The 22122-nt window shown below is 36.7% G+C and overlaps 1 protein-coding gene across 6 annotated transcripts in view; it reads left to right on the forward strand.

Annotated features, from left to right (window-relative positions):
* Positions 1 to 22122, forward strand: part of ablim1b (actin binding LIM protein 1b) — a 153233-nt gene that overhangs the window by 122308 nt on the left and 8803 nt on the right. For 2 of the 6 annotated variants that reach the window (XM_056470215.1, XM_056470220.1), the window contains exons 9-22: positions 1860 to 1982; positions 4555 to 4599; positions 6963 to 7040; positions 8767 to 8925; positions 11544 to 11588; positions 12055 to 12093; positions 13801 to 13836; positions 15858 to 15987; positions 16202 to 16294; positions 16595 to 16609; positions 19268 to 19360; positions 19664 to 19711; positions 21287 to 21427; positions 21910 to 21995. In XM_056470215.1, coding sequence (XP_056326190.1) covers positions 1860 to 1982; positions 4555 to 4599; positions 6963 to 7040; positions 8767 to 8925; positions 11544 to 11588; positions 12055 to 12093; positions 13801 to 13836; positions 15858 to 15987; positions 16202 to 16294; positions 16595 to 16609; positions 19268 to 19360; positions 19664 to 19711; positions 21287 to 21427; positions 21910 to 21995 — 1131 coding nt within the window. The remainder of the gene's footprint in view (positions 1 to 1859; positions 1983 to 4554; positions 4600 to 6962; positions 7041 to 8766; positions 8926 to 11543; positions 11589 to 12054; positions 12094 to 13800; positions 13837 to 15857; positions 15988 to 16201; positions 16295 to 16594; positions 16610 to 19267; positions 19361 to 19663; positions 19712 to 21286; positions 21428 to 21909; positions 21996 to 22122) is intronic. The other 4 variants (XM_056470216.1, XM_056470217.1, XM_056470218.1 and 1 more) reach the window with 4 other exon arrangements.

Raw genomic sequence — 22122 nt, forward strand, 5'->3', positions numbered from 1 at the left:
AAAAACAACACGAAATATAGCCCATGCAAACCTCTCATCTGTATCTAATCTTCACCAGCACATGTAACTACTTGTTAGAAAGTAATTCCATCATTCCGAGTCCATAATAGTCCGAAAGGCGATGATAATAGTTAAACATGGCAGTTTGTTCATGTTTTAGGTTGCTGAAAGAATTATTTGCTACTTTGTTTTTTCGCACTTCACTATTGCGTTTATCCATTTCTGAAAGAATTGGATGTCAGAAGCACTTCAATAATCACATGCCCGTTATTATTATCAGCTCAAGAAATTGAAAGTGAAACTGCTCACACTTTTATATAGAATTTTTTTTTTTGGTTTTTCACTTTTTTTATGATAGGACAGTAGAGATTTCAGACAGGAAAGCATTGAGAACAGAGAGAGGGGAAGGATCGGCAAGGGGTCTCGAGCCTGGAATCGAACTCAGTTCGCAGTGAGCATGTCGGTGCTAAATGTCGGCGCACAGTACCACTAGGCTATTAGCGCCGACCTGCGTGCACTTTTAGACTGCCTCAAAGAAAACAGCCATAAACCGTACCGAACCGTATCGTACCACTCAGTGGAAACGGACCAAAAAAGTACAAATGTGTACCTCATAGTACCGTAAAGGTACAAAAGTGTACCCTAAAGGTACTAATGTCCACCTGTCCAACACAAAAAGTACCTTTTGTGCACCCCAGTGACAGATTTTGTACCTTTATTTCTGAATGTGTATCTGACTGCAAGACCCGATGGGGAAAATGCATTGCATTCAGAGTCAGAATACAGGCAACTACAGCAGGACATTCAAAACCTGTAACACACAATTACAATTTTCTATTTATAGCGAATGACACATAGTGCACCATATATAGGCTAAAGGATAAAGGATTCAGTGTAAATTAGCTCTCCATAGGGGTGAAGGAAGTCTGCTTTTGCATATACAAATTGCCACAGTGGTGTAGACCCCAAAACGTATTGGACCCATTTTTGAATTACTGAATGCTGTATTTTTAAGCAGAGAAACAGTTAGACTGAGGCCATTTCCACACGTACACAAGTATTTTTATGAACAGAGTTTTCCCCACCATCGGTTTTAAAATAATCTCTGTCCACATGAACACAATGTGATGCATGTTAAGGGTTCACAGTAAACATGAAATTAAGTATTTGAACAAGTACATTGCATACAAGTCAATGCAAATGTGAGAACAAAGGCGGATTACTATCCCAAGGGGCAAATGATGAAGAATTCACAATGTTTTTTTCCACAAAGGTGCCGAATTTGGCAAAATCGCATCGTGTGCGCTTGGTGTGAAACCAGCCAAGTTGGTCAATCAGAAATGAGAAAACAGCTTGCACACTGACATCATAGGGCAAAAACTCTAGTTTTAGTGGCCACATGACCACTGTAATTTTGTAATATCTTCACATTGGCTAGAGTTTTCAGAAAGTATTTCCATCACCTGATGTAAATAAACACCCAAACCACATAGAAAAAAATGTATTTTGAAAATGTTTGAAAATAGCTTTGTTCGTGTGGACAGGGCCTGGCTCAGCATCGCTATTATACACTGTGTCTGATGCACTCTAGGTCAATGACTCTGACTGTCAGAGCTGTGACAATACAAATGCTATTGACCATTTTTTAAAAGGGGAGGAGCTACTAAGGAGTTATACCCTGCCCTGTCTTCCTGTTTCAGCTGTAATTATGACACACACACTTCGAACAAAGCTGCTGTTTTCAAAGCACTTCAGGGAGCCTTTAAGTCTCAGGTGCAGCAGCTGAAGCGAGAGAAGAGAGTGCATGTGTGTGTTTGTCTGTAGTATTTTCTCCATTCTGCTGTGATTCTCCTCCTTAGGCAGCTTGGCCGCGTCCTAAAGGAAAAGCCAGTCCGTTTGATATCTTTTACCCTCAGTCTCAGATTCAGAGCCAGGGCCCAGGTGGCTCTGGGCCGGGCCGGTATCCCCTGGGCAGGCGTGAGGTTTGCAGTCTTCTGCTCTGCACTCCCTCCAAACTGCAAAGCTTCCGGCTAACTCAACTCCCTCCAATTTTCCTGCTTTACCCCAAAGCAAGAGTAATCTGCAGTGTGTTTTTTTTTCTAGCTTCACATTGGTTAACTTACACTACTGGTTAAAAGTTTGCAATAATAAATAGTTGAAAAAGTCTTTTGTGCTCACCAAAGTTGCATTTATTAAAATCAACCGATAAACAAATAAATAAAAACAGTAATATTGTGAAATTTTATTTAACGTACATGTTTTATTTTTTTCATATATTTTAAAATTACATTTATTTTAGTTTTATTCTGGATTTTGAAGGCTTTTTCATTATTCAAATATTTAAATTATCTATAAATTAAGAAAAAAGCTTTATAATTTTTCTTATGACTCAATTTTTTGTTCAAACCTGCTGATTTTGTAATTTTAGAAAAAAAATCTTTTGGTATTAATTTTGATTACATAAGCATTAATATGTTGTCTTTACAATTAGAAACATAATTATTTGACACAAATGTTTCTTATGATAACTTTAAATATTTTCAATTTTTAATCATTTTCATTTTCTTTTATATATATATATATATATATATATATATATATATATATATATTCCACATTAAGAATTATTTACATTTGTTTTTTTGCGGGGTTTTGGTTTTGTTTATTTATTTCGAACAGAAAAAATCATACACAAAACACAATTCTTTAAACAAAATACATTTCATTAGTGTCGAAATGGAGCGGGATGAAGCAAAAGCTTATTACTTTTCCCAACCATACCACACACATCAATCATTTATTACTTCAACTGATTTCTTCTTTTACTTCTCTCTTCTTTTTACATGAGACATATGAGCTTTACATAAGACATCCTTTTGGCATCTTTGACATATTATATAGTTAATTCCATTTGTACATTTACATTTAATAACATAGACCCAAAAAATACATAGTATTGCAAACAGCCATTAATTGAAATTTCATATAATATTTCATTAATAACATATATTTTTTACATTTTCCGTAATTTTTCAATCACCTCTATTAATCATTATATTCTTTTAATAATATATTTATACAACTTCTTAAATTGTCTAATATCCTGACATTGTTTGAGAATCTTTTCCAGACTGTTCCATAATTTCACACCACATATAGACATACACTATTTTTTTCTTTAAGTTGACTTAGTTTTCAACCTCCTAACCTAAGTTTTTGTTCTTCTCTCAGATTATATTCCTAGCTTTAAATATTAATTGTGCTGTTTTAAATTTAACTAAATCACTGAACTTAAGTATCTTCAATTTAGAAAATAAAGGATTTGTATGCTCAAAATACCTCACATTTTCTTTATCATATAAGGATCGTAAGTTAGATTTATATGTATTCCCCCTACAGGGAATCATGAGAAACAAAATAAGTGTATTATAATATACTATTACAAGTTTAAAAAAGTGACTCAAATATATTAGTTACTTTAAAATTATTTCACCATATCACTGTTTTTATTACTGTCTTCTTGGTGACTATACGTACAAGACTTTTAAGGAGACATTAAAGGTGCTTTCACACTAGCCCTTTTGGTCCGCACCCAGATTCGTTTGATGTCAGAGTATGGTACGTTTAGCTAATGTGAACACTGTCTACTGAACTCGGGTACACACCCGTGAACTGTACCCGAGTCCGCCTGAAAGAGGTGGTCTGGAATACAATTTGTGCGAACTCTGGTACGGTTCACCTCTGCTATGAATGTAATCGTATCAAATAAAGGAAGTGAACCGCCAGCAATACAACAAACTTTAGTTTTCATAACTTTCATTCGTGTGTGTATGTCAGTGTATCACCTACCTTGGTGACAAGCGGGACTGATCCAGTGCAAACAGTGATTATGTCTGCTTGTCCCCTCCAGAAAATGAAGGGGATATTGCACTTCTGCATTGCACTTCTACAGACATCGCATTATGTTTTGAACGTTTTTAATGTTTTTTTTTTGTGGTAGATAGATGCAAGTGGCTCTCTCTATTTTGGTTTGGTAACAACCGTTATATGCGAACGTCTCCATTTTTCCGCTTTGCTTTCTTGGCCGCCACGTAGCAACAGCTGTACACAAAACAGCAGCATGACAAAGCAAGCGTACCGGGGTTCAGAAAGAAAAAAGATGGTGTGAACACAAACCAGCTGACAAGGTGGCAAGGGGGGACAATCAAACCTGGGTACAGTCCAGGCAATTGAACCAAGTGTGAAAGCACCCTAAAACCTTTGACCAGTAGCCACACCTCCTTAGCAAGAGTGAACCAGCACGCAAACACAACACAAATATGCTTCCCCTTCCATCTAGCAAATTAGCATTCTAAACACACATGGAAAATAACCTCATGTCCCACCAAACCCCAAATCAGAATGCGCCCGCATGCACAGGATAGCAAGCAAGGCTGCGAATATATGACCATGGAAAATAGTGCTTCATTTAAATAAGCGCTGACAGAGTATGATTCAAGTGTTCTATTCAAAGTGTGATGTCATATCCTGTGATGCCTCTTCCTTCCTTCACAGCCCCTGCCGCCCTCAGTAACTTCTCTGCACCAATCAGAAAGGCAGGTACTGTATTCTGCTTCTGGCAGCAGAGTTGGGGCAACCCGAGTGTGTTTCGCGGCTCTTGCACTGCCTATTATGGCCAACGTAGCCAATAACAGCCTGTGTGTGAATCATTATGCTTTTCACGCATGTGGCTCAAGCCCTCCAGTGCTCCATTCACCATTACAGGACTTGTTTGACTCTTCATGCAGAGCGCTCTCAGATATGAGCTCACCGAGTATAACTTATTTCATATGCAAGATTGAACAGTTGCTGCGTTTTTGGTGACATTTGGAGAGAGTCATATCTGAGAAATTAGCGTTCACTGGCTGCGTTGATGTGAGACAGAATGCATCTTGGGCAGGCTTGCACTGGAGTATTATATGAGCTGGAGGCCCAGTGGTTTTCTAAATGAAAGCTCAGGAATGTGCCAACTTCACCTCAGAAATTATTTTTTGTCATCGGTTACTCTAATACAGGTGTGAAAGTTGAACGTATGCTGTATAAAGTAAGTTCCACTCAAGTTCCACTTAAGGTAACTCAAACTGAGGAAATCGATTGCAACAAACCATTTAAGTTCAAAAATGAATCCTAATGAGTACTGTGAACTTAATCCATTTGAGTAAATGAAGCAATTTGAGCACAGTAAAACCCGATAAATGAAGAGAACTCAGTAAAACCCAATTTAAGGCAACTCAAGGCGTTTGAGGAAACCGTTTGCAACAAACCATTTGAGTCAAACTAATCTATATGAGTACTATGAACTGAACTCCATTTGAGTTGAGGTAATGAGCTATTTAATTAACTCATTACCTTCAAGACTGAGTTCAAAACTCTTTTCAAATGAGTAAAATTAACTTTCAGTCAATTTTGAGTTAACTACACTCATTTCATTTGGTAAAGTTGACTGTTGGGTTTTACAGTGTAATATTTTGAGTGTAGTGCAAATTTTATATTTACAGAATTTTTATTTTATTGTTTATTTTATTTTGTGTTTACCCAAGCACTGATTAGTAGTATTGTTTTAAATTGTGCAGTACTTGATTTTATAAGAATTAAGGGGGGACTTAAAGAGTATGCACTTCCATCTGTTTGTTTGACATTTTAATTTAAGTATTTTCTTCTTTTAATCATATATGTTTCATCAGTCTTGCAAAAAGTATGATTATTTTGATGTGTGGATTAACTTTTATTGTAAACCAAAGATGATAATAAGTGTCCTAATTAAGTTGCATAATCATTTTAACATTTATTATTTATTTCACAATTATTCTCCCCATAAACACTAAATTATTATTCCACAATTATACTCCTCATAATCACTGCACTATTTAATATTTGCACAACTAAAATTGTACGTATTCATTTCACTTCATTGCACTTATTCATTTCGAATTATACATAGCCACTGCACATATACTTTTGTAATTATGTTTATATCTATCTGCATACATCTGAATATTAATAGCCAACCGTACATATATTCATATTCATCTGTTTTAAATCTCTGGTCATAGTTAATACAACCTGTACATAATGTTCATAGTACATCCATCTGTAAATATCACCATAGGTTTTCTATAATCACACTTTATAACTGCATTTCATTGCCTTGTACGTGTACATGTGTAATGACAATAAAGTTCTAATCTAATCTAATTATTAATAATAATATACTTTTTACATAATCTCGATTAGCATTTAATTAGGTGTAAAAACGCATATTTCAACATAATTATAATATTTAATATAAATAGGGTTCGTGTTATTTTAACAAAATAAATGTATATAGTTATTTAAATATTAATAATTAAGAAACAAAATTTTATTTGATCATTTTTATGGTAACAGTGTGTACAATGTGTCAAGCTAATTTTACATTTGGTTCAGTTTTATGTATTTTTGCAAAACTGTTGCTGTAATTTACTAATCTTATTTAATAAATAAACAAACAAATAAATAAATAAATAAATAAATAAATAAATAAATGAATGAATGAATGAATGAATGAATGAATGAATGAATGAATGAATGAATGAATGAACGAACGAATGAATGTATGATTGAATGATTAAACGAATAAATAAATAAATAAATAAATAAATAAATAAATAAATAAATAAATAAATGAATAAACGAATGAATGTATGATTGAATGATTGAACGAATAAATAAATAAATAAACAAATAAATAAATAGCTGTTATTCATGTATAATATTTAAAATAAATTAAGAAACTAAACGAATGACGTGAGGTTGAGTAACTGATGACAAAATGTTCATTTATAGCTACGCTACCGTTTCAAGCTACCCATTGGCATCTAAGAGAGTAATGAATAGTATGTGTGCTTATATAATTACTAACACAACATCTTGTTCTCCCGCAGCCCACAAGGTCTTCGTCTGAGAGCATCTGTTCGAGACCTGGTTCCAGCATCCCTGGATCTCCTGGTCATACCATCTATGTGAGTCCTAGTCACCAGCGCCCTCAATCGTTTCCAGAGTCTGTCAGATCTTACCACTAGATCCACAATGGATTCTGATGCTGGTTCACTTCAGGGTCAATGTGTAAAAAAAACTACTCCTGGATATGCAGGAAAAGCACAGGAGTTCCTTTCAACATCTCTCCACTCTTTGCCTTGTATTTGACATCATTTCAACATGTAAACAAATATAGAGAATCTTCGACAATAGCACAGAATGTCACATGTTAGCAAGATGGTTAGCTTTTCTCATAAACATGCCTCCAAAACAACCTTTGTGTGATGACCCTGTAGCTCTGGATGGATGTAGTGTTGTCACGATACTGGAATTTTTACTATACGGTACTCAATACCATTTTTAATATCACACATAGACATTGCCACAGTGTTACTTAAAATTATAATACTTATGCCTGTCTTCATGTTAATTTGTCTGGACTACTGTTCAAATTTTCACTTGCCATGTCAAACATTTCACACATCCAACCAGCCCAATGTCACGAGGAAAAGTAACTATTTTACGTATTGACAAAAAATTGGCTAATTGGTAGCAATTCATATGATTTAATTCATATGAAAATGCACAAATGTCATTGGTGGATGAGCAAATTGTAGAGCAGAAACTGCTAGCCGAACTTATATAGTTAAAATATTACTGAAGAGAAGTAGACAGTTAGTAATAAACAAGCAAATTTCAACCAATAACACAAATAAACACAACTAAGGTGTTTAGTCTATTGTTATTGATGAATGTTACTGACTGCGCTACTGAATTACTTTCACTTTAAAGTTGTACAAAAGTTGATTATTGTGTTTTAAAGACCAACGCTATCTCACGGCAGTTAGGGGTGGAGTTTGGTGCCACAAATTTTTGAACTTGTGCGAATTTTCATGTGATTGAACTTCATGAAAAGGAATTCATACAAATTAGCCACTAAACTGACAAAACGTAAAGTAGTTACGCTTCCTCATTCATTTGAATGAAATTTGACATAAATTTAGTAAATACTTTAAACCGCATGAAATGTTATTGAGGAGTCAACATTTGCGTGCTTAAAGAAGGTGCACAATCAACGCATAATTATTTTATTCTCTGCTGTGATTTGTGATTTATTGTTAAACCAATAAATCCAGAAATGCACATTAAGTTAGAAACATTAACTGAAATAAAATTCTGAAAATTCCAGGCTGATCTCACGAGGAAACGTAACTATTTTATGTTTTGTCAGTTTAGTGGCTAATTCATATGAATTCAAGTTCAGTCATACGAAAATGTACGATTTTAAAAAGGAGGCGTGGCATCCAACCACACCCATAAACCCAACCGTCATTGGGGGATGAGCAAATCGTACAAAACTGTACGAACTCATAAGAATTACCCACTAAATCAAAAAGTTACGAATTGCTGAGATTGTTTTGGAAAATTCATAAATAAACAAAGTGAAACTGTGGCAGAGTGTGTATGAACTCATTATTGAAGAGAGTACCTGACAGTACTGATACTATGGAAAAGAGATATCATTTCGTTTCAAATATTTCAGTATCGTTACGTATCAAAATATCGATACTTCCGACAACACTAGTCAGATGTGATGTGGATGACCTTTGACCTCTTCCCTGACCTCTTCCTCATCAACACCTTTTCTCCTTGTGTTTCTCCTCTTATGTGTCCCCCTGCCCCATCTCCCTCATCCTCTCCTTCTTCCAGGCAAAAGTAGACAATGAGATTATTGATTACAAGGACCTAGCAGCCATTCCCAGAGTCAAGGCCATTTATGACATAGAGCGTCCAGACATGATATCCTATGAGTCTCTCCATTCCACCTCCTCCACCCTGGAAAGACAAGGAAGGCACAGCCCTGGAGAGGTAAAATAAGTCTAGTGTCTTTCTGATAAACAATCAATGTGCTATTACGATCTAATATGATAGACATAGACTCTATATGTTTATAAATATTCATTGCTTTAATTTTTGGACTAGGCATTCATTAAAAAAATATATTAAACTTTACGCCAAATCAGACATCCTATATAAATTAGACATCCATGTCTTTTAGTTTGGAGATGCACTGTCTAGTCCAGTGGTTCTGAACCTTTTTAACAATTTCAAAGGGCTCTTTGATACAAAATAAGGCTGTGTTCACACTGATTAGATTAAAATGTGTGCTTGTGCAAATAGTCTAATACTGCGGTTCAATTGAATAAGTCTGATGTTAATAATGTTTTGGTAAAACTTTACAGTAATGTCTCATTTTTTTTTTACAAAAATATCATTGTTCATGTTAGTTTACAGTGCATAACAAATACCAAATAATCTGTTGAATTATTTATTAGGACATACTGAAAGATTATCCAATTCTAGATCTATTGTTATCAGATAAAATTTTACTAAATTATGAAATAAATGAACATAAATATTTATTTAATTCATTATTTTTCCTTCGGCTTAGTCCCTTATTTATCAGGGGTCGCCACAGCGGAATGAACCGCCAATTATTCCGGTATATGTTTTACGCAGTTGATATCCTTCCAGCTGCAACCCATTACTGGGAAACACCCATACACTCATTCACACGCACACACTCATACACTACGGCCAATTGATTCATTCATTTTCTTTTCGGATTAGTGCCTTTATTAATCAGGGGTCGCCACAGCGAAATGAACCGCCAACTTATCCAGCATACTGTATGTTCTATGCAGTGAATGCCCTTCCAGCAGCAACCAAGTACTGGGAAACACCCATACACTCTTGCATTAACACACATACACTACGGCCAATTTAGCTTAATCAATTCACCTGTACCGCATGTCTTTGGACTGTGGGGGAAACCGGAGCACCCGGAGGAAATCCACAAGAACATGTTTTGAACATACAAACTCCACACAGAAATGCTAACTAACCCAGCCGGGGCGCAAACCAGCAATCTTCTTGCTGTGAGGCGACAGTGCTACCCACTTAGCCACCATGTTGCACCACGGCCAATTTAGTTCATCCAGTTCATAGTTAAATACATTAAACAATTAATATGTGAACCCCAAATTTAAATCTGTATTCCAAGCATATACATACTTCAAAAAAGCATAACAGCAACTGAGTAAAATTTGTTTAAATCTTTAATTTATGTGTTTTATTTATATTTATTCAATTATTAATAATATTTTTTTCTATTTTTAAATGCTTTAATGTCATCTTGTGACATATTTGGACATTTTTAGGTTTTTAATGTTCTGCGCCACTGTTGAGAACCACTGGTCTAGTCTTCATCACCAATCATGAGTGTTTGGTTTTCGGCCACTACCAGACAACTTTATATAACAGACCCAACCCTTCTCCACCATTATGATCATCCCTATCCCTATGCTGACCCCATTGGTGTTCCCAAAAACACTATTGGTTGAGGCTCTTGGGCCGCAGACAGAGCAGATGTGAGCAAGTGTGTGTTTGTGCTCATTTCTCTGTATGTCTTTATGTGTATTTTGCATGTATTCCTGTCAACATGTTAGCTGTATGTCTATGCATGAAAAAGTTTTTTGTTTGTTTGTTTGTTTGTTTGTTTTTCAATTGTCTGTTACTGCTTTTGGGTTCCCGTTGTCAATTAAACTCTGCTATGTTATACCTGAAAATGCCTGTGAGCCTTCTCTGTGTAGAGATAGCAGTGTCACAGCGCCCCCTGTTGTCCATAAACAACATCTAAGACAGTCTGAAATGATCAAGATGCACATTTAAATGGATTATTCAGGGAGAAATTTTGGTTGATTACCACAGACAATAATTTTGACTTGCCCTTGCTTGTGTTCAAACAAACAAAGTGTATTAGACTAGCTACACTATTCTGGATACAGCTGATTAGTGTTTCATCTGTCCATTGTAGCATTCACTCACTTTCCTTCCAGTTCTGATTTATTATGGGTCGCCACAGTGGAATGAACCGCCAGTTACTATGACATATGTTTTATGTGGCAGATGGCCTTCCAGCTACAACCAAGCACTGAGAGTAGACTTCTAGTGAACTCATCGTAGTATTTTAAGGCAATTTTGAATTTAAAGGTGCTGTATGTTAAGTTTTTGACTAATATAAAACATAAAAATACCATAATATGTTTGCAGATATTTAAGAAACATGCCAAGTGAACATTCTTGTTTATCTAAAAAACAATGCTGAAGTCAGATATTCTGCTCTGAAAATGGGCCTTCCGTGCCAGAAAGTCTAGTATATAGCACATATAACTGCACAGAGAAAGTAATTAAAATTAAATCTATTTGATGCCAATACGTCGCATTATACTTCCAAAACAGCAGCTGTATTTACTTTGTACTGCACCAACTAGCCACTTAGACTTCCAAAACAAGTGTAATTCTAATAACAAAATTATTATCTGTGGTAATAAAAAAATTTTTAAAAATCGAAAAAGACCCTGATAGCGTGAGTCACTTATAAGCTCTTAAGAGTAACCAAACTCAACCCGTTTCCTCCCCTACAGCCTGTCAGAGCCTCAGGTGGCAGTCCTACCAGAGGCAGAGCCACAGTAAGTGTAAGCTGGAGACAAATAAAGCAGATTAGTTTGTGGATCACCAGCCCAAACTAATAAGAGCTCAACTAACATCTTCATTTTTAAAACCGCTAATCATCTAATGCCTCTCACACTAAGTTTCTCTCATCATGCCAACCATGAATACTCTCATCTGACTGAATAGCTGCTCTCCAAGTAATCACTTTAAGTAGTTTCTGAAGAAGCCAGCAGGATAATGAAGCATCTCTAAAGCAATGATTCTCAAGATGTTGTTTTTATTTTTAACTGTGTCAAGTATCAATGAAGGCATTAGCATCTAACGTTCAAAGCAAACACTGCAAGCGCTTCGATTTCTCCTCCACCTTCATTGCATTCATTTATTAATAAATGCATGCTGGGTCTCAGAAAACGCAGCTGTTTCCATGACGTATGATATAATACGTTATTTTTAGTGATTTTAATTCTTTGTCCACGTTCCCAGACCCTGCCACAAGACCCCTCCTCATTGTCAGCAGAAACAGTAAGTTGTCGGCAACCTCCTTTTTGGAGCCACAGTCAGATTGTGAGCTGTGGATGTGCTTTTCTCTCTTTTAAATGTGCTTACAATGGAGATGACACTGAGCTTTATCTGTCACGTCTAGAGGACTGGAGGCAAAGGGTCTTTTTTTCCGAGTGTTTGCTTATGTTTGTCTGTTTGTCTGACTGTCGTTGTCCATGCTACAGCTGGGTGAATCTCACAAAGAAATGACAAAATCTAAAGAAAAAAATATATAACACGGGTTCATTGTGAAAACATAACCCTGTACACATTTCTTGAGAGTGCGAATGATGTAGCCAGAGCTGTGTATGGCTGCTTTTCGTCTTTCAAACAAACTGTACAGGGCGGTATGATGCCGACGACTGCTTCTGTTTCTTTTCATGCTACTAGCAGACCATTTACCATGTGGTCGGCTTTTCCGCTGTTACCAGTTTGCTCAGTAGCTCGCCGCATACGTCAGTGGACTTGAAACACAGAGAGGAGTTGACAGCAATGATGGGGTTCAAGTTTGGTAAAGAATGGTTCCAGACAGCAGGTAAAACAAAATCAAAAGGCAAAATATAAATTAAACAAGTAAATAACAGTGTTATAACATAGTAAGATCTGAAAAATTGGTAAAAATTAGGCAGCTGCAAGGGCTTTACTTTTTCTGGATTGCTTTTTAAAACTGTCGGTTGGGTTTAGGGAATGTAGTGGGTGGGTCAATTGGTGCTTTTGAAAACACTATTGCTTGGGTTTAGGGAAAACGGTGGAGGGTTATCGGTCAGTCAGTCAGTCAGTCAGTGAGACGACATCGGCCTCTAGTGGATTTACGTAAGAACAGCAGGCGCCAATGGCTTTCGCGAGGAAAAATTTGATATATGAAAAAGCATACACAGCGACCTCTGGTGGATTCATAAAAACAAAAACTGCAGAAAAAAGTACCTCTTGGGACATATTTCGCAATCTCTAGAGATGTATGTAGGGGTATGTATCAATAATGAGCCTGGGTTGCAAAAATACGAATGATAATTTTTAAAACAAACATAGTAATGTTTTGTTTTGGGGGGTTTTGTCAGTAAAATGTATTGTAAGTAATTCTATTCAGCAGCAAGAATGCATTTAAAGATGGATAGATTTGATGTAATGTACGTATGGATGCATACTATTTGCTGTCAAAATTATTAGTTCTTTTTGTGTTTTTGAAATATTTCCCAAGTTATATTTAACAGAGCAAAGACATTTTCATAGTTGTTCCTATAACATTTTTCTTCTATTTTTTAAGTTGGGCTTGAATCATAGCAGTTTATGTTATTTTTAACCAGAATTATTTTTAAGAACAAAACAGTTATCCAGCAATAGGCATAATAACCTAGTTAAGTCTTTAAATTTCTTTTTAGCTGAATACTAGTGTCTTGCAAAATAACTAAAATGTTATGAACTGTCATCATGGCAAATATAAAAGAAACTGTTTTTATATAGAATGTAGTTATTGAAACTATTATGTCTAAAATTATGTTGAAGAAATTTTATATTTAAGTAACTATTTTCTCATGAAGCCTATACACCACACTATGAACCAATTTCTTGTTCCTAAACCTATATTTTGAATTTCTGACCTGCTCTATCTAGTATAGTTTCCTATTCCTCTTTTAGTGCTGATTTTGATGTATGTTTATACATAGAGTTCTTGTTTCTGTTCTGTTTTAGTCTCCAAGGACACTGTCTCCCACCCCATCTGCTGAGGTTAGAAGCTGTTTTTAATGTTTAGTTATTTTTATCGCAATAGAGGCAGTAGTTAATGAAAAAACACATTTAAGGGCTTTTCACATTGCACTTAACCCCAAGATATTTTTATTCTAAACACCACTTTTAACTACGAATAAAGCAGCATTTCACACTTTTAGATCGTTTTCACTTAGTATTAACATGCATTCAGATTCAGATGCATTCTTGTGACTAGTTGTGTTGGGATTTTGTTAAGACCCTTATTATTTCCTCATGCTCTACAGTACATAACCTTCTTGATAGTGGTCAGTGAATGCTATATAGCTTCACTAATCAAAAAGTGGACAACCTACAGTACACTCTCTGACAAAGGTCTTGTTGCCTATCCAAGTTTTAGGAACAACAAATAATAACTTGACTTCTAGTTGATCATTTGGTATCAGAAGTGACTTATATGAAAAGCAAAGGCCTCTAGAGTACGCTTATTTTACCAAAATAAAATATTATCATGCCTTGATTTTTAAATATATAATTTGGACAGTAAGGTCTGACTTTAAATGTATTGTATAGAATACAAAGTCATGGTGCAGTGGAAAAAGAATTAATATTGTGTATGACTCTCATGAGCTTGAAGGACTGCATCCATACATCTCTGCAACGACTGAAATAACTTATTAATAAAGTCATCTGGAATGGCAAAGAAAGCATTCTTGCAGGAGTTTATTAAAAATTATTTGGATTCGTCTTCAATGCCTCCCCCTTCATTTTACCCCAGACATGCTCAATAATGTTCACCTCTGGTAACTGGGCTAGCCAATCCTGGAGCACCTTGACCTTCATTTGCTTACAGGAATTTTGATGTGAAGGCTGAAATATGAGGAGCAGCGCTCTCCTGCTGAAGAATAACCCTGTCCTGTGGTTTGTAATGTAATGGGCAGCACAAATGTCTTGACACCTCAGGCTGTTGATGTTGCCATCCACTCTGCAGATCACTCGCACGCCCTGAATGTTACTAAATGCAACCCCAAACCATGATTTTTTCTTCACCAAACTTGACTGATTACTGTGAGAATCTTGGGCTCATGCGGGTTCCAGTAGGTCTTCTGCAGTATTTGTGATGTTTGGGATGCAGTTCAACAGATGATTCATCAGAACAATCTACCATCTGCCACCATTCCAAATTATCAACTAGAAGTCAAGGTATTATTTGTTGCTCTTACAACTAGGATCGACGACAAGACTTTTGTCAGGTAGTGTAGTGTTGTCCCCTTGTACTTGGACAGGTGAAAATGCATGAAATGAGGATCCAAGTTATTATTTATTTTAGGTTTATAAAGCCCTGTTCGGGTTAGAACTGCTTTTGTGCTCTTAACCCAGCACTGTGTTTCCAAACATGCCTTGTGAAATGCTAAAGACAACAGCCTCTAATGCACCTTTTAAGGCCAGGCAGTTTACCAGCATAACTCTTATTTGGTGGCTTCCATTAAATTCACTCCCATCCACATTTGTAACACTGTCAGCTCTACTCCTTCCTCTCCAAACTTGAACTCAGAGGCTCGCTAACAAGGACACTGAAGACCTCTAGTGTCAGTAGCTAGAATTGCACCTAAAGGACACTGAATGTGTCGGTCACTAGTGTGTTAAGGCTGAGGAAGTGAGGTTTACCTGCATAGCTCTTACTAGCTAGCCTTCATCCCAGTCACGACAACGTTGTTAACCCCATGGTAAAATTATGAGCAATGAGAACTGTGCAGCAAAATAGTTTAGTCCAGTTTAGAATGACTCAGGGTTAACTATTCTTTATAACTTTATTTATTAGATTCCAAACAAATTTAGCTAGAAGTGTTTGTCCAACAATGACAATAACATAGCCATCGAAAGAAAAAAGGAACCATAAATAAGTCAAAACGTTAAAATATCCAGGGGATAAATGCATAAAGGTGTTAACTATTTTGAAATGTGAAAAGCCCTTATGAATAATATAATAATGTAGTCTAATGCTTTTTGAAACTTTCCATATTTGTGTATGAATGCGGCAGGGTTGCTATGACATGAGGGAGCGCATCATACAAAGATCCACCAGCCAGGGCTCCATTGGCTCTCCAGTCTATCATCGCCATAACTACATACCGCCTCTATCTAAGTCACCCCAGCACTTCCACAGACCAGGTGAGTCCAATACAGTGCAATCATTCAAATCCTTCCCTCATAGGATTCCAGCAGAGTGTATGGATGAGCGAGATCTCCTCGTTTCATGCACTTGGCCTCGCATTGCCTTTCCGTTTCCTCCTGAGCTTTTTTCCTCCCTCCTCTGCTCATATGTGCTCCTTCCATCCTCTTTTTTTTTCCTCCGTCGCCCTCCTCTCCTCTGAGCGGCCGGCAGGAATGCTGAAGCTCTGCTCCTCTTTGCGCTCCAGCAACAGTGACACGCGCCCTACCTCCCCCTTTCGACACCACTTCCTCCCCCATAACAAAGGTAAGGCCTCTCCACCCCTGTTGCCCGACCTTTTCGCCTCATTTTCAATGTCAATATCGTCCCAAAGACACAAATCCACCTCCTTCCTCTGATTCAGGCCTGCTAAAATGTGACTCTTGTGCTTTTGGTGTCTCTGTTTGGGAAATTCACAGCCCTGGCCTGTTTGACTCGCACCCTTATGAGGTCAAGGGGCTGCGTTTGACCTGTAGATGCAACTGAAGCACATGTAATGCAAGTTGCCAATGCAAAATTAACTAATCACATGCTTATATGTGTAATGTCCCTCTGTCTTCTCCACAGATTCTTTCTGCATAGGTATGTCTTGGCTTCATGGCTGTTGTAGAGTGTGTAAAGCAATTTGGTGTCCTTGGCAGTTCTGAAGCATGCTGGTCCTGTTTTTCATTTTCCATTCATTTCTTTTCTTTTAGAATTTGGACCACCTTACAGTTGATTACGCAACATTTAGCCAAGTGATTGTGACATCACTATTACTGTCATACTAATAACTTTGTTCCAAAACCTAGTGAGTAATATTGCTGTTTAGGGCCTTCATACTGTAGGCATTCTAACTGAAACTGACTTTTTGAAATGAACTAAAAGGTCCCGTGAAGTGCTTCAATGTCTGACATAATCTCAACTGAAAAATGAAGAGAGGGCGGGACATAGAATAATGTAATGTGTGTATTTATATAGCACATTTATCGTGTATGGCTATACACCAAAAGCACTTCACAATCATGATAGGGGTCTCTCCACACTATCAACAGTGGGCAGCATCCACTTAGATTATGCGACGGCAGCCACAAGACAACAGCGCCAACGCGCTTACCACACACCAGCTATAGATGTAGTGGAGAGACAGTGATAGAGCCAATTTGGTGGATGGGGATGATTAGTAGGCCATGAAATTTAAGGTCAAATGAATGGAATTTGGCCAGAACACTGGGGTTAAACCCCTACTCTTTACGAGAAGTGTCATGGGATTAAATTTAATGACCCCAGAGTGTCAGAACCTCGGTTTAACGTCTTATCCGAAAGACAGCACCCACTGACAGTATGGTGTCACCTTCAGTATTCTGGGGTATTAGGACTGCAGGTTGAGCGCCCCCTGCTGGCCTTATTAACACCACTCCCAACAGCAACCTAGTTTTCCCATGTGGTCACCCATCCAAGTACTGACCAGGCTCAGCCCTGCTTTGGTCTTTGGCTGCAGGATGATATGGCTGTGGCTGAGTAGTTCCTCCCCTTTTAAAAAAATGTTTCACTTTTATCACAGCTCTGGCAGTGAGAGTGGTTGAGCTTAAGTGCATCAAATGAAACGCAAATAAGAAGTGTCTTGAAGGGGGCGGGAAATTTGATTGGTCAATATTTGATGAAAAACTGGGCGGAAGCAACAAACTACAAGCTTTAAATATTTATTTCAGTTTTATATATTTTCTAAATGCAAATTTTGTCACTGTTTCGGAGCACACTAGATTATAGATATTCTTAAAAATAACAGACTGAAACTAACTAAACAATTTTTTTTAATTTTAGGGGACCTTTAAAAGACTTAAATGTACTGTAAATAGGATGTCAAGATGACATAATTGCATTACAGTTATGCAGCATGTTATTATGAATAATAATGTGTACTATTACTATTATTTGTACTGTAAATAATCTAATGAGGAAAAGCTACAATGCACAAATAATGTTTATTAAAAGCATTTTTTCAATCAAACTTCTGGATTATTTGAGCTATTTCCCATGTGTTGTGGGATTTTTCATTTTTTTCACTAGGTTTTGGAACACGTGTTTTTATGTTATGTGCTTACATTTGTCTCAAAAGCACAAACTAACCCCTATATAGGATATTCAGTCATATTATCATTAAAGGTGCTGTATGTAAGTTTTGAACTCTTCTAAAGCATAAAAATACCATATTATGTTTGCAGATATTTAAAAAACATGCCAAGTGAACATTCTTGTTTATCTGAAAAACAATGCTAAAGTCAGATATTCTGCTTTGAAAATGGACCTTCCGTGCCGGAACGGGCTGGTTTTGGTTCTTTTAACCTGCATAATGCCACTTTAGCCAGAAGCACAGAATATGCCCTCACTCAAAAAATGGTAAGGTTTATAATCTACTTAATACATATTAAACCTCTTTAACATTAAATGTGCATGCTGAATCACTCAAATGTGTTGGTTTGCATTATTTCACAGTTCTAAAGTTCAATTTCAAATAGATTATTTTAAGATCTGAGGTAAACTATCTGCTGCTGCTTTCAGTAGTATGGCAATAAATGTCATGGAAATGGCATTCAAACTCACATTATAAGCATTTAACACTGAATAAAGCACATGATGTATACCTGAGGTGATCACTGTCAGTGTATCCAGTTGTTCAGCTGCAAGAAATAGAAGCCGTTTCTAATAGATCAATTCGAGGTGTTGGTTAGAACAAAAACTGCTTGTAATTTGCAGAATATTCCTTCTATCGCATGATGTTGCTTTTAGAACACGTTTTAAATCAGCCTTTAGGCTCGATCATTAGACTCGCTCCTGTTTGGCTTCAATCGGGCAACTTGCGATTGTGTTTGTTTTGATCCAGGAATGCAATACCTAGTTCAACCTCTGGGTGTCAAACTTACACACTGCACCTTTAAACAAAAAGGCTTCCTAACGGTGTGAGTTTTAAATGTCTTCTGGCTCTTGAGGTGAATGATTGTGAAGTATTTGCATGCTGCTTTCCTGCGACTCTTTCCAATCCGTCTTTCCTTCAACATTTGTTCTCTTTGGTGGGTCGACCCACATGATCCAGTCCGTCTCTTTCACCTCTCTGTGAAGCCCTTTTCTGTTCATCCATCTTTCCGTCAGTGACTATTTATTCTGGCATTATTCTCTCTTTCTTTCCTTCTTTTGTTCTTTCTTTCTTTTTTGTTTTGTTTTCTTTCTTTCTTCCGCTTATTCTGCTCTTCTTGTTTGGAGGCACTGAGCCATCCAGTGGCCGGAGTTCTCCCCTTTCCTCTCGGCCGGCCACCCCGACCCTCTCTCTGACCCCTAAACATTTCCACATACCAGGTAGGAGCTGGAGCATCATCTGCCTGTTGTTCTTCTCTATAGTGTCTTTCTCCATTCTTTAAGTTCCATCTTTCTTTAGCTTCCCCCATGATGCATCTATGCATTTTCTTATTTATTGTTTTGTTATAGTAGATTTTGATCAGATCTTATGCAGAATACATTTAATTCAGACACTTCAGACAAATATATGCATTGCTTGTCCCCAAATCATGATTGGAAACTGGTTGATTGGAACATCTTATTTGTAACTGAGACTGCATTAAAATGTTTTATTAAAATAGATCTTTATTTTCTAATTCGCAGACCAAGGCATTAACATGTATAGAAAACCACCAATCTACAAACAGCATGGTATGGATGCTTCAAGTTAAGCTTTTAATCTATCTATCTATCTATCTATCTATCTATCTATCTATCTATCTATCTATCTATCTATCTATCTATCTATCTATCTATCTATCTATCTATCTATCTATCTATCCATCCATCCATCCATCCATCCATCTATCCATCTATCTATCTATCTATCTATCTATCTATCTATCTATCTATCTATCTATCTATCTATCTATCTATCTATCTATCTGTCTGTCTGTCTGTCTGTCTGTCTGTCTGTCTGTCTGTCTATGTGTCTGTCTCTCTATCTGTCTGTCTGTCTGTCTGTCTGTCTGTCTGTCTGTCTGTCTGTCTGTCTGTCTGTCTGTCTGTCTGTCTGTCTGTCTGTCTGTCTGTCTGTCTATCTATCTATCTATCTATCTATCTATCTCTGTCTGTCTGTCTGTCTGTCTGTCTATCTCTCTCTGTCTGTCTGTCTGTCTGTCTATCTATCTCTGTCTGTCTGTCTGTCTGTCTGTCTGTCTGTCTGTCTATCTATGTCTGTCTATCTATCTATCTATAAAACTTTTTAATTTACACGCCCAAAAAATTTTTTTTGGTGACTATCATGGTGTGTGCGCAAGCATGATTTCTGATTATTATTTTTTATTATTTATTCATGTGTGTTGACTCCATCCATCCATTAATTTGTGATTATGATGCTATGATCACAACCCATGTTGACATGTAAGTACCATTTGACATTATAAGCTTTTCTCATCTGAGAATCTTTCTTTTTTTCAACTGCTACCTCACGATTGATTCGCAAACAACAAACTAAATCTCTTTTTTCTTTAACAATTGCCGTCAAGCTTTGATTCTGCAGTCTAATAATTGCATGGAGTTCTAACTTGCCAGATCCCATAGCAGCTTCACTGACACTTCACATGACTCTGCTTTGGTCTCAGTTTTGCATACTCTGTCAATCTACACATCAGGCTACTTTCAATAAATTGAACGGCACGTTTTAAACAGTCAAGTCTTTTCTAAAATACACTTTATGTCTATTTTATGTTATATTTACATTTTCTGCTTGCTTTGTATTATTAAAAAAACCTTGCCAATAGTAGCATGTCCTGTATCAAATGCAGTGCTGTCTATTAACATTCAAAGCAGTGAAGCAATATAATTAAAGTACATACAGTCAAGCCCAAAATTATTTATACTCCTGGCAAATTCTGACTTAAAGTTACTTTTATTCAATCTGCAAGTTATTATTATTTTTTGGAATGAAAATGACACTTGTCTTCTCCCAAAAGATAATAAGATGATGTACAAGAGGCATCATTGTGGAAAAAAATATTTCTTATTTACATTTGAACAAAAACCGTGAGTCAGAATAAGCCAGGGGTGTGAATAATTTCTGGCTTGACTGTTTATAGAACATTCATATCAAGAATGTTTTAGAATGCACAAATATTCGGCTATTTTTTAATATGCAAATTCTAAAATGTCATGCTTTGAACTGATTGGCCAGCACTGTACTACTATCACTCTGTGAGAGGCCGTTACTCATAGTCTAGTTCCTCCATAATACCGATTCAGATTCAGCTGCCCTGGCAGCCCAAAGCAAGTCCGCTGATGACATCATCAAATCCTCCAAGTTCCCTGCCGCTCATGCACCTCGACCGGATGAAACCGCAAAGATCGAGACTGACTACTGGCCGTGCCCTCCGTCCCTCGCTGCTTTAGGTACAGTTCCGCTATCAGCTCTGCCGGGCCAAACAGTACATACAAAATCCAATATTTAAGGAAGCCTTTTATTCGAATTTGATGAAGCTCTCAAAATTGTTTGCATTGAGAAATCTTGGTTTGCTGCTGAATATTTTGGCCTGTCATTTCTGACTGTCTGCTCCTAGATCCAGCTGTGTCTGAAGAACGCTATGGCTGTACAGACACAAATATTTGCCAACGCGGATAAATCAAATATATTTCCAATCAGAAATCATTACACCACTCAATCTGATCATGTTTCCTTGTCATTTATTAAATATGATTTGTTTGTTTATTATTATTATTTATTTTGCTCATGTTGTCATTTTTGTGCCATTACTTTTTTCTCTATGAGATTCTGTTGCAGGTTACTATGGGTACAAAGACATGGTGATGACACTGCAATCATTTCAAGATTTTGCTTCTCTTTCACTCTTTCTTTTTTTTTAAATTCTGATCAGGTTCAGATGGAAGGAGTCGATCACGGGATGAAGAAGAGGAAGAGCAACTGAAACGCAGACACCTTCAGGAAGAACATCTCAGCAAGGTCGAGAGTGTGTTAATGCTTTCATGCATCACTTTGTTTTGGGCTTTTTTTGTTTCGTAAAAGCATATATTTTCCAAACTACTGTACACTGTAAAAACTGTGACAAGAAGTCAAGACAACAAATATT

This window comes from Danio aesculapii, chromosome 12 (genome assembly GCF_903798145.1).
Source record: "Danio aesculapii chromosome 12, fDanAes4.1, whole genome shotgun sequence".
Classification (NCBI taxonomy): Eukaryota; Metazoa; Chordata; class Actinopteri; order Cypriniformes; family Danionidae; genus Danio; species Danio aesculapii.